The 13,185-nt window shown below is 44.3% G+C and overlaps 3 protein-coding genes across 4 annotated transcripts in view; 1 reads left to right on the forward strand and 2 right to left on the reverse strand.

Moving 5' to 3' along the window:
• Positions 1-13,185, reverse strand: part of LOC119446203 (60S ribosomal protein L6) — a 182,328-nt gene that overhangs the window by 40,276 nt on the left and 128,867 nt on the right. The gene's annotated exons all lie outside the window — the stretch shown is intronic.
• On the reverse strand, positions 3,332-6,944 carry LOC119446200 (ATP-dependent DNA helicase Q5-like). The gene is given in 2 exon segments (XM_037710561.2): positions 3,332-4,623; positions 4,625-6,944. Coding segments are annotated over 2 exon segments (2,790 nt in total). The 5' UTR covers positions 6,431-6,944; the 3' UTR covers positions 3,332-3,639.
• Positions 6,929-10,720, forward strand: LOC119446205 (bolA-like protein 2). 2 transcript variants are annotated; one of them, XM_049664007.1, is made up of 3 exons: positions 6,929-7,058; positions 7,551-7,645; positions 10,488-10,720. In XM_049664007.1, the coding sequence occupies exons 1-3, from the start codon at positions 6,972-6,974 to the stop codon at positions 10,600-10,602; spliced, it is 297 nt and encodes a 98-aa protein (XP_049519964.1). In that variant the 5' UTR covers positions 6,929-6,971; the 3' UTR covers positions 10,603-10,720. The 2 variants fall into 2 exon arrangements, with proteins under 2 accessions (XP_049519964.1, XP_037566493.1); XM_037710565.2 differs by having other exon boundaries at positions 6,993-7,204.

Raw genomic sequence — 13,185 nt, forward strand, 5'->3', positions numbered from 1 at the left:
GATGTAACAGTGAATTTTGCCACTGGTCACTTTACGTGTGCTACAATGATGATGCACTTTAGCACGAGTTTTCGAGTTATGCATAGCCTCGTGTATCACTGTTACCAGCAGTTTGTGAAGACTTGCGGTCAAATGTTACCGACTTGCACATGAAAACTGGCTTTTAAACACCACGCACGAGCGCATGGTCAAAAACTTCTCAAATGCATTTGTTCCTGCTACACCGAAGATGGTTTACTAGCTAATAATTCCTGACTGGAACCACATTGCCTCTATTCTTCCCGTCTCGTGACACCTGATAATCACAAACAGCCAGTGAAGCGAAATTCGAGAATGTGCAGTGCAGAACAGCTGAATATGAAAGGCTCTTAAGTTTTCCTGTCGTTTGGGCAAGCTCACCTTAGTAATTTTACTAATAATGTCTTGTGCTTTTTCGAGTTTCAGACATGTGGGGGCTTGCCCAGTCTGTCAGATGTGATAATATATGGCAGCACCATATTCTACATGCCAGTAGAATAATTCGCTAGAAAATGTTAACAGGCTGCAGTTCCTTCACATTGGGGCCCATCAGTGTGGAATCGTAGATGGGTGCGATGCACACATGCCACACGCAAAAAAAAAAAAAAAGTTTAGGGTATGTGTCACTGCAGTTCTGATTATGATTAATGGCAGTTTTGCTCTTGGAAATGTATACAGCAATAATGCAAAAGCAACGCGGTGAAAGCTTCACAGAGTGACAAGAGAGAGCTAGTGTATGATAGAGTATATGCATGCAAGAGGATATTTCTTCAGCAAATTGCATTTCTCCTTGCTTAGTGGCATTTTTAATGCCGCCAGGTTTCTTAATGTGAAAGAAATAAAATGCTGCAATTGTTGATGAAACAGCACTAACAGGCTGTCCTACATAATCTGCCTTTTAGAAGTTGCAGTTGCCTTTTTCGTGAACAATTTGTACTCAAGTTTTCAACAGCTTTACTAATTTGGCATTTAAAGAAAGAAAGGTTAACTTTTCATGCAGCACCAGCGGTCTTCACCATGCTGACTTGCACTTTTTTTTTACAAGAGGCCGAAGCAGGGAAGCACTAACCACGCTGAAACTTTTTTTTTTTTTTGAGAATGCACTGCAACTTTTTCGGCTCCCACTATCATACCTGCTCATCAGAAAACATTAAGTTTCCTAAAAATTTTGTGGGCATGACAAGCGGGGGAGGGGAACGTAAGCAGAGTATACGAGGTGTGTTCAAAAAGAAACCGAACATTTTAAATAGCGCGCCAACTGACAGAGGGAGCACGCTGCGGCTACTGAGCGCACATAGCGGCAGGTTTAGACAACAAACTGCCATTTGCGGTGTTTCGCTCTTACCGTCAGTTGCCGAGCTACAGCCACTGAAGTAAGCACGTGCACAAGCTGTTCGCCGGAGTAGTGCCAAAGTGACAATGGACCCTGCGGTGTCCCTTTATATAATTTTTTTTTTTTTCTCTATTAAGAACATCATAGCAGGCGATGAGACATGGGTTTATGGCTATGATACTGAAACGAAGGTGTAGTCTTCGCAGTGGGTGGGCAGAGATTCTCCTCGTCCAAAAAAGCACGCATGAGTCGGTCAAAGATCAAGGTGATGTTGGTTGTGTTTTTTGACTCTGAAGGCATTGTCCATCAGGAGTTTGTACCTCGTGGTCAGATGGTAGACAAGGAAGTCTACCAGAGAATTCTAGCACGTTTGAGGAATTCTGTGCGCCGTAAGAGGCCTGAATTGTGGCAACACCAGACTTCGATGTTGCATCATGACAATGCGCCGGCTCACAAGTCGCTCCTTGTCCGCAGCTACTTAGTAAAACATCCCACTCCCGTTGTGCCCCCACCCACCGCATTCTCCGGACTTGGCGCTAGCAGACTATTTCCCGTTTCCCAAACTTAAAACCACGTTGAAAGGACGTCGCTTCCAAACCGTAGAGGAGATTCAGGACAATGCGAGAAGAGACCTGCGCACCTTCCCAGAAATTGCATTCCAGGAGGCTTTTCAAATATGGAAGAAACAACGGGAACAGTGCATTGCTTGTAGAGGGGACTACTTTGAGGGGGACAGTGCTTAAAATCGTGTACAATAAGCAATAAAGATGCTATAGCAAAAGTTCGCTTTCTTTTTGAACACACCTCGTATACGCATTTTATTAATGATGATTTACCTTTAGACTGACAAGCAATACAATTTTTAGATCACAGTGAATTTGTTGTTGCCAATTTCGCCTGCTTAAGAAACTTCTTTGAATAAGCTTGCTCAAAACAAGTACCCCTCTAGTATATGACAACTAGTGCTGCCACAAATGGGCAACACAGATACTAGTATCACAATTTTCTTGTATGCATTTTTTTTTTTCTGCACCTTGCAAATGTTTTAATAAACTGAGCATGTTTTTCATATAACGAGCTCAATTTCGTAACATTACAAAAAATTTGGGAGATTTGGCAAGTATGCACTATTGAAATAGTTTATAACAATAGCATTATCGTAAGCTTTCACATGCACTAGTCCTCAATTTTAAATTTGTAGCGTCGATTAGGGCGATATTGTGATATCCGCACATTACCCGAGTAGTTTCCTTTATACGTTTTATCCTGCTGAAAGAGAACATCTTATCTAAGAAATAAAATGTTTTTTCTTTGCTATCAATGCATGAGTCTATGTTGTTTTCTAGTTGGACATTTCGCCCCTTTTGTTCCTAGCAAGACAAGTTAGAGGCAAATGTGAAATACATGAGAACGAGCAGAGCACTCCTTGGACTGCCGCTTGCACTTCTGCGAGAGTGTCTCAGGTGACCACACAGTGAAACGTCCTTTAGGACTGGCATTAAGAGCAAAATCAGGCCCAAACTGCTAAGCTAACACTTGCCTGAAACATTGCCAAGACTACCACTCTGCACTCGCCTATGTAACAGCCAATTCTACTTGACAATCGGCCTCGTAAATGCATGAAGCACAAATTCAGTTTTGGTAAACTGGCAGCTCGCTCCACTGTAGGACAGCTGCTGCAGTATTATAGTGAGCAACAACCTTGAAGGTAAGTCACAAACTTACCTTAAATCTTATGTTAAATTTTGAGCACGTTCAAGCATGAAGCAATTGCAAACTCTCCAATTCATCAGCTCCAGCATTTTAAAATGCATATTTGACAAAGTACGCTTGAAAGAAAAAGCTTGAATGACAATAAACTTTCTTAACACTCACTGCAATAAACGGAGATATTACAGTGAGCTGTAACCACAGGACCAAAACACTCCTGCAGCCGCAAGTTCTTCAAACACTCGATTCAATATGTGTACTTGAAGAAAATTCCAATTATCCATTAACACCCCTTTAATGCCATAATATAGTCTTAGCTTCAAGGAACTGTGGATAACTATACAACAACATCAAGCCTATTTCTTAGTGAGTGATCAATGCGCATTTGTATAATGACAAGAAAAAAAAAAAAAGGCTTTCTCCACAACAAGCAAATGATAATAAACCTTATCAAAAACAGATCTTGCATAACGTTCATCCTGGTCTTTAAGAAAAGAAAATTGCAATCTTGGCAATAACCATTAAATTAGTGCTTCCATCGGCTTGAGCAGAGAGCCAAACTGGAGCACACGCTGTCCTTAGAGGCCCAGCTCGTCCAAGTCGCTTTCCGTCACAACGTCTTTGCCGTCAAACAACTTGTCGACTGCTTTTGCAGCAGCCCTCTTGCTCAGCGTCTGTTCAGCAACCAACTTGTGCGAGAGCAGCTTGCATATCTTCTTAAACAGCTCCTTTGAGAGCCTGTTGTCTTTGTACTTTGGGTAGAGGCACCTGTTGATATTTCGTGCAGCTTGGTTCAGCTCTTCTTTGATGTTTTGCTTTTTTGGACTAGAGTCTTTTGACTTCACCAGGCTCGATCCATCGCCCCTTTCACTGTGTTTCTCACTACGGTGCTTTGACCCCCTTGCAGCATCTGAGTGCCGAGACGTCTCGTGCGATTCCAGCTTCTCCTGCATGGCCCCCGTCTTTGTCCTCTTGCGAGGAGAAGCCTCCATATCCGGACCACCAAAGTCTAGTTTCCTTTTCTTTTTCACGGGGGAGCGCTCGAAGAAGTACCGGATCCTTGCGGCTTCCGTCTCTGCATCCTGATGGTTTGGGCTGGAACTCGTGTTGGGAGGGGTCGGTGTTGGCGAAGCAGCACCAGATCCTTTACTGACCGGTGAATCCTCTTGCACCTGCTCGGCCAGCTTTGAAGCAGGGGCACCACTGCTTTCACTCAACAAGGAATCGTTTGAGCATTCCATGTCCACAGATTTCAAGTCATCGATGGCAACCTTATCATTGTCCTGCACTGACTTGTTAGTAGTATCAGCAGCACTGTTTTGCTTGCTCTGCTCGGGTAGTAAAGACTCGTCATTTTCGGCAGATGAAAAAAAGTCAAATAGCGTGTGCAACCTCTCGGGTGGCTTTCTCTTCTCTTTGGTTGTATCCTTGGGCTCACGACACTTCAAAAGCAGCTCGTGAAGCTTCACTGCTCGGGTAGCTTCCCTGAGTGCTACAAACAGACCTACCAGCTCCTTCCTATACAAGTGCACATTTTTCTTTGTTTTGAATATGAGGAGTTCAGTGCTCAGCAGCACAGTTTCTAATCTCTCGTGGGGTCAGCTGTGGCTCATCGTTGAAGGTCTCATACGCAGCAAAATTCATCTCCATCTCCGCTTTTAACTTTGTGAGGTAATCTTGTCGCATCTCAACAGAAACTTCTTTGATGGCCGAGCATTTGGGCTCTAGAACGGAGCAGTTTTTGGGTATAGTTCTCTTCTTTGGCTGCTCCGATTTCGCTCCACGCCGTTTTTCAAATTCATCCTGAATGACCCGTGAAAGAGCGGCGGCTGCTACTTTGTCATTGCTTTCACCGTCACTTCCACTGTCTGCACCATAAGATTCACTGTCCATTTTCTGACCGATCCTTCCACCGCCATAAAGTTCAGTATCAAAACCATTGGTGCTTTCCTTCTGAATTGTTCCAGTGAACATAGTAGCCCGGAACGATGAAAGCCTACCTTCTAGTTGTTTTGGCTTCGTACAAGCATCACAGTTTTTTCCACAGCCTTTCAGGTCATCTCCAAATTCTCTGCAAAGCACTGTGTGGCGACACGTCATCCCTTCACAGTAGCCGGCCATCTTCTCAAATGCTTTTGTGGCCATCTCTGCTACAGTCTTTGCCCTTTTTGTCTTTGCCCCCTGTTCATCTCGTTTCAGCAGGTAGGTAATAGACTTTCTGTCTTTCCTCGAGTAATAAATTCGACAGTACGATGGCCTTCCGTCACGTCCAGCCCTGCCAGATTCCTGGTAATAAGCTGGAATAGACTGAGGAACTGACCAGTGTGCTACAAACCTTACCATGGCACGGTCAACACCCATTCCGAAGCTAACTGTTGCAGCAATTACTGGAACTTGTCCTTTGGTCCATTCATCCTGGTTCTCTTTTCTTTCTGCAGCCTTCATACCTCCATGATATGGTTTTGTGAGCAGGCCAAGGGACGTGAGCTTCATGCTGACTTCCTCACAAGCATCCCGAGTCCTACAGTACACTATGCCACTTCCCCTCCTCTTTGGGTCCTCCTCCTCCCAACCCTCGCCAAGGGCGCGAATTGAAAAGTTTTTCAAGTTCTCAAAAGGCTCGTCAAGCGCCTCCTTGAACTCGACATCGTAGTAAAGGTTAGCTCGGAAGCTAGACGTCTTGAATATCGCCACGGGCTGTCTAAGCCTCAGCTGCACAAGGATATCGTCGAAAACCTTTGCAGAAGCAGTGGCAGTGAGGGCAACCATAGGAACGTCGGGAAACATGTCGCGTACTTTGCCGAGTTTGAGGTAATCCGGCCTGAAATCGTGACCCCACTCGGACACGCAGTGCGCCTCGTCTACGACAAAGCGAGCCAGCTTGCCGATCTTGTAAAGTGCACTGAGGACAGCTTGGAACTTTTCGCTCGCCACCTGCTCTGGCGTCACGTAGAGAAGACGGGTCTCCGGTCTCATGCTAGTCAGGTCTCGCCTGACCCGCTGCCGTTCCAGGGAGCTCATGGTCGAGTTGATGGTCTCGGCACGGACGTTCAAAGACTTGAGCTTCTGCAGCTGATCTGTCATGAGCGCGATGAGCGGCGACACCACCACGGTAACGCTGTCCTTCGGCGTCACCACGGCGGGAAGCTGGAAGCAGAGCGATTTTCCTGCTCCGGTCGGCATGGACACGAAAACGTCCTGGCCGCACTGCGCCACCGCCTCGATCGCCTTCTTCTGCAGGCCGCTGCGATAAGCTTTGTGTCCAAATACTTTCGCCAGAGCATCACCCAGGGCGTGCGACAGCTTGTCGGGGTCCATGCTCACGGCTGACGCCGGCTCCTTGGCGTTTTGCTCTTTCGAATCTGACATGGCGCACTGCCACAGAACACCTACAACCAAGTCAGTGGGCAACTAAACGTGCGTCCCGTGCAAGAGTCAACTTGGAACGTCATCAGTTGTCTTGACCGGCTCATGGCAGCAGATGCATGGCACGCGCTAGAAAGCGCCAGCTCGACCAGTCCGCTTCAGACACGGCAGCATGACGCAGTACCCGCAGCCTACGGGCCTTTCTGCGCTCGTCGAATTGTAGATGAAGACGAGGACATCCTTTACACCTTGCTCCAAACGTCGGGAAAGTCGAAGCTGTTTGGTGACGACGCGAAGTATAGACACTTGTAGCGCTACAGCGTCCACTTAGAAACGGCGGCGAAGGTTTCCACTTTTGCCAGCGTAGAGTCTAGCGTCTGGCGCGTAATAAGATCTTGAGTGCGTATAAGTTAGATTGGTATCATCCGGTTAGATGCACTGCAGACACTGCCAACACTGCGCACGATGTGACGAACGCAGCGATTAAAGGGAGCTGGGGAGCTGTAGAAGAGGGGGCTGTCGAGTAGTTAAAGTTGTTAGAGTGATGAGAGAGCGAGAAGAGTTCAGAGACCGAGCAGGGGGCGCTGATCGACTTCCCGCAAAGGAAGTGGACGCAGAGCCTACAGACCGGGTAAACTGTCGTGGACGTTTCCACAGCTTCTTTAGCTTCTCTCTGACGTGCTGAAAGGCACACGCTCAGATACAAACGAAATGTCTGTTTATACGAAGGAGTACATACAGGAGAAACTGCAGAAAGAGCTCGAAGCCACTTACGTGGTGAGTGATGGCTCGGGAGAGCGTCGGCTGATCAGCATGCTTGGTCAAAGGCTTGTTTTACTACCGCTGCTGTGTAACGTGAACGATGAATGAACCGAGTGTGGTACTGTTGTCTATTTGTGCGCCAAGACGCGCGATTGAAAAGCGTGGCCGTTATATTGGTTATATAAAATTATATCTTGCACGCGTGCAGACGACGAGAAGATCTAGCGCGCCGCTCCCTACGTTTCTGCATGTAAATTATAAGCAGTCACTAACAATCGTCACATAGTAATATACTTGCAGCGCTGCTGAAATATACGTGATATTTTTTTCTAATTTAATAATAATGTGTGTTGTGCTGCAGGACATCGAAGATATTTCGGATGGATGCGGCGCCAAGTTCAACGCTGTTATTGTTTCTCCAAAGTTCGAGGGAAAGGCGCTCTTGGAAAGACACAGGCAAGTGCATTAAAGTTTAGATCAAACGAGGATAATAAATACTACAGTGCTTGTGGCAGCACTCGAAGGTGGACATTCGACTGAAGTCAGTCTTGTTGGATCACATTTAAAATTATACAAATGAAAAAATCACCGACCGACCAACAAGGTTTGTTAGAAATTAACCCAACGTTTCGGAGTCCAGCCTTTTGTATATTCGGCTTGCGTTCTTGCGTATCCAAGGCCTCAAGGCCACTTTGTTCACCATACAATACAATGTTTTTGAGGTGGCAGCACACATAGACTAAAAAAAACGCTAAATGGTCTGCAGGTGATTCTAACAGAATGAGTGGAACACGATCACATTTTGTTATTTGCAGAAGCAAATACAAGTACACAAAAGGTAAAATTTTTCGTAAAAAGAAAATGTTATAGACATGTGTTTGATTTATTAAAGCCGCACTGTCATGTCCAGCAATGAGAATGTTTTTATGATGATCCTGGTATATTTTACATGGCAGCAACTATCAAGAGAAACTAAAGATAGTCTACAAGCCTGTGTGGAAACTTTCTGTATGGATAGCACTGCCAGAACACACCAAGTAGAGGAAGCAGCTTTGTTACTACAAGCTGCATATTTGTGGCACCACACACAATGCCATATGTTGAGGCAAGTGTATTTATGTACCACATAAGTGCAGCCACAACAAAATGAGTTTCGTGAGAAAGCAAAGAAAGGAAAAACAAAAGGTGGTGTTCTTGTGATTCTGTACTCATGACTATGACATTGGCATAATTCCATTTCGATGTGAGGCTTGGGACCAGAAAATGTTAGGAAGCTTTTGTGCTTTCAAGTGCTACAATTCTTTCTTGTTTGCATTTTATTCTGGCTTGAGTACGACCTTGCAGCATGCCCTGCATCGCTGGGCATGGTCATATTGTTGAACAGCTAAAAGGGAAAAACAGTCAATGCCTTTCACTTCTATGTTTTCACACGCTTCGCTTGAAGACCATGAACCGATTTGCCCTGCAGCATATTGCACATATGTGAATGCTGCTATTGACTTGGACAGGACAAAGGCCTCTCTCAGTGATCTCCAATTAACCCTGTCTTGCGCCAGATGATTTCATCTTATGCCTGCAAATTTTTGAATTTCATCAAACCACCTAATTCTCTATCGCCCTCGTCTGCACTACCCTCTCTCGGCACCCATTCTTTAACTCTAATAGACCACCGGTTATCTACACATTGCATGGCCTGCCCAATTTTTTCCTCTTAATGCCAACTAGAATATTGGCTACCCCATTTACTCTCTAATCCACACTGTGGTCTTCCCGTCTCTTAACTGCCTAACATTTTTACATGCAAGCGTAGATTCCATATCTGTCAAATCGGCGAAATTATGTTTGTCGCCACGAGGGAAGCGAGTGCTGGAGGAGAAAGGCACCTGGAGGTGGAGAAGAGAATCGCCGCTTTCCTGCCATTTCCGTTTGTGCTTCAATGCCGCGGTGCTTGCAGTGCATGTTCGCGGCCTCTCTTCTTTGCATGTGTAGCTATATGCGCTTCTCTTGTGGCATACCAGGTGCCGCACTGTCATGATCAATGTAGTGTCCGCATTCGCACCCTTTCCGTTTGTGCTTTGACGCCATGGTGCTCGCTGAGCATGTTCGTGGCACCCGTATGCTTGTGCGTAACCTGCGTTCACAAAGTGAAACATACTGTAACTTTTTGTTTCATTGTTCCTTTTGCAGTCCTTAATTGTGGCGTTGTAGGCCAGGAATAAGTTCAGGCAAATTATGAAGTAGACAAGAACCTTGTGTAGTCTAGTGCATCATCTCATTATCCTTGAAGCTCAGCTGGCATTCTGGCGCTGGTACAAAAAAAAAAAAAAAAAATGAACTAAAGCAGCTGCAACAGTGTGTGGCCAATGAAATAGAATCCTGGGGTTTGACATATAGTTCCTACCATGAACAAGTAAGACGTTTGCAAAAACGAGCTATACGTACGATAACTTTCTCGCGGTGCTATGAACCAAGCAAACCCCTGTTCTCTACGCTAAAAATCTTGCCTTTTGATTTTGTATGGGAATTAAGATTAGCCACATGTATTAACAATGTTATAAGACATAACGAGCCATTCCTCATTTCATTACTCTGCACCCCACTACGCCACACCAGGAACCAAACTTTTGGTAACCTAAATATTCCGCCAATAAAAAACGCCTATGGCAAACGACTGCTACAGTACGCTGGTGCGAAAGTCTGGAATGGTATTCCGCACTATATAAAAAACTCGCAGAACTTGCTGAGAGCAATGAAAAATTACTACTTTGAAGTAATTCTCTCTGCTTCCTAAACTGATAGATATTTATGTTCTATTTTTGTTGGACCATGTATAACTATTATTTATCAAGGCTTTCATGTGTTTATTACGTAGTGACGTAATTTTCCTGTTCTCGTTGTTAACCTGTCGAATAGATTAATACTAATACCTACACAACATGTTCTTATTAGGAAATCTAAGTACTACTATTACTCAGTTATTTTTGTGTATTTTGCAAAGTGTTGTATTTTCTTGTATTTTTTGTTAACCAAATTGACTACACTTATACCAAATTGTATGACAGTTTCTTATATGTATATTTCTAAATGGGCCCCGTACTAGCCATTGGCTATGGGTCCATACAGATTGTGCGTATCTTGTAAAATGAAAAGTATATGTGTAATAAAGAAAGAAAGAAAGAAATCGCCATATAAACAACCAGAAATAATGTGCGCTTTCTGTTTGCCTTGTGTTGACATTATCATTTCACTCAGTGCACTCTTACAAATACACCATATTTGTTTTTTTTTTTTGTTCCAGAATGGTCAACACTGTCCTCAGTGAAGAGTTGAAAGTCATTCATGCCTTCTCACAGAAGACCATGGCACCTGCACAGTGGGAAGAGAAATGTAAAGCAGAGAAATCTAAGGGATAACTATTAATAATGGCATAATTAGATGTGATTTTTTTTTTGCATGCATGTTTGTACATTTTTGTATTGCATATGCTACAACTTCAAACACATTTAATAAAGCAGCAAATTTCTATTCTCTAATGTGACGTCTTAGAGTTGTTCTCCCTCCTATGCGAGAGCACAGCAAGTTTTCACTTGTGCGTTCAGTAACATATAATTTTTCTAGCGATACCAATGTGGAGACATAACTATGAAAACAAGTCTTTACAATGAAGTGGCATTGGAAGCAAGAACTGCAATATAGAGCATCTTGCTGGGCATGTTGGTGCATGGTTATGGTAGGAAGCCTTGTGCAAACAAAAGGATGAACACAAGAAAAAGCTAATTAGACGGAAAGAGCACAAAAAGTGCACTCTTTCTGTAAAATTTGTTTTAAAGCGAAGCTTTATATGGCTAGGCAAAACGAAAAAGCGTCTGTTAGTCGCCGTCCACAGAAAAATATCATCATCAGCATTGGCACGAGCGTCATCGTCTTCTTCCGCAGCTGACTCGTTGATGCCCCTCGGGTTGCGCTGCTCGTGCTCGGCACGCGCTCGTGCCACTGCTCCCGCGTTCGTCGTCGTCACTGCCTTCCACAGCTGGCTGCGTTGCCGCTCATCATTACAGAGTAGAATTTCACTTTTCTTCTGTCGTCGTAATGGGGAGGACACATTTACGGGGGTGTGGGCCATTCATTGTCTTGCGTGACGAACAGATTTAATTTTGAAGCAATTTAATTTCGAAGAATCGCAAGCGGCAATGGCGGGCGAATGCTGCTAACCACACCGCCGAGACAACTCAAGAGATCGAATGCAAGCGACAACAGCAGACTGCGGGCATACCGTCAGTGACGTTCTCTCCATCACAGCTGAACGTGTGTGTAACCTCATTAAGAAACACAAAGACGTAACCAATAATTGAGAAATACTTTAATGAACCGTTGGGATTAACCCAGTGATAAACACCAGGACCACACGTTTCAGCTCCGCTGGTTAACCATCTGTATGGAGTGCTTGGGCGGTGATTTTTTCCTGTGTTTGTCCTTTTGTTTGCGAAACACTTCCTAATATAGAGCAGTAGGTGCAAAAATTTAAGCAAATAAATCAGCAATTGGCAACACGTGAAAGGTTCTGACAAGTGAAAAAGCATGAAGCTACAAAAGTGTGCTATAAAACACCAACTCCCCCCTTAGAAGCATGTAGAATACCTACCTTTGAACTCCCAGTTGTACCTGTGATGCTGAGCAGAACATGGCAAGGGAGGTCTATACTCGAACTCTGGTCTACGTTTGTGTAGGCAGTGTCATAACGAAGCATCACACTTTCACTCCCTAGCACAATATAAAGTTGCACATGAACAAAAACTTTTCTCAAAAGCAACATCACATCTTGTATAACTGGTTTTATTGCAAAACTAAGGCTTCATTATAGTATGACCTGTCAACCACTAAGATTACACATTACTCTGGTATGCTCTTCATAGCTTGTTTAATTGATTGTTATATTAAAACATTTGGCTAGACTTTCGTATTTTGAGCTATAGCTCTTAGAGCAGCAATTATTGAGTGTTTAACCGGGTTTGCATAGTCACATCAGATCTGTCAATGCATTGACTAGCAGCTGTCGACAAACAGCATCTGCTGCCGTTGAAATCAGATGCTCACTACTATATTTTATGGAAATGCCTCCATATACAAGTGAAAAAAAAAAAAAAAAAGTTGACCCCAAGCCCTTAATTTCCTAACAATGTTTTCCTTTTTGTATGCATGAACACTTTCTCTGAAGCAGCTAAACTGTTTCTCTTGAGTGAAAACTTTTTGTAGGAATAACCATGAGGTGTTACGACTGTTAGGAACTTTGCATGAATCTGCTTAAGAGTGGTTTGCTTGTGCAAATCAGCCTTATCAAAGCAGCTTAAAAACAAAAGCACTCATGGTAATGTCAATATTTCTTTCTCAATTAAAGGGCCCCTCACCAGGCCCCTTTGCAAACTTTAGTTATACACCTAAAGTTATAAAACACCGTCTAGGGATTGTTTTACCGAATTTCAAACTGGTTTGTTGTTGGAGGAGATGGAAGAAATCGAAGGACCTGTTACCATACCACCAGGAGGCGAGCCCGACTGTCAACAGACACACTGTCTCCCTCTGCTTTGAGTAGTGTCTGCAAGCAACGTTCCTTCCCCACCTTCTCCAATACTGGAGCCGAGGGACCGCGCCAGCTTCCCTTTACGAGCCCCGCCTCCCCCTTTCTCTTACCTTTTTACTGTGCAACGCATTTTGCAATGACGGCGTTGCACATTCCAAATTGGACGATTTACTAAACAACGTGTCATGGTAGGTGACGTTGCTAGGACTGCAATTTACGTCACGGCGTTTGTGCGTGTCACCTCTACACTCTGGCTGTCCGTGGCACTTCGTTGAGAGGGAGGGGCGCGTTGTGTATTGTTCAAAATTTCAGCTGTTCTCGCAGTGTGCAGTGCTGCACTACTTTGCAGACTTCACTAGCATGTGAAGTATGCACTGCGCTTGTCTGTTCAAAATGGCCAAACCCGGTTAGGGACCCT

The sequence above is a fragment of the Dermacentor silvarum genome, chromosome 3 (genome assembly GCF_013339745.2).
Source record: "Dermacentor silvarum isolate Dsil-2018 chromosome 3, BIME_Dsil_1.4, whole genome shotgun sequence".
NCBI classification, from domain to species: domain Eukaryota; kingdom Metazoa; phylum Arthropoda; class Arachnida; order Ixodida; family Ixodidae; genus Dermacentor; species Dermacentor silvarum.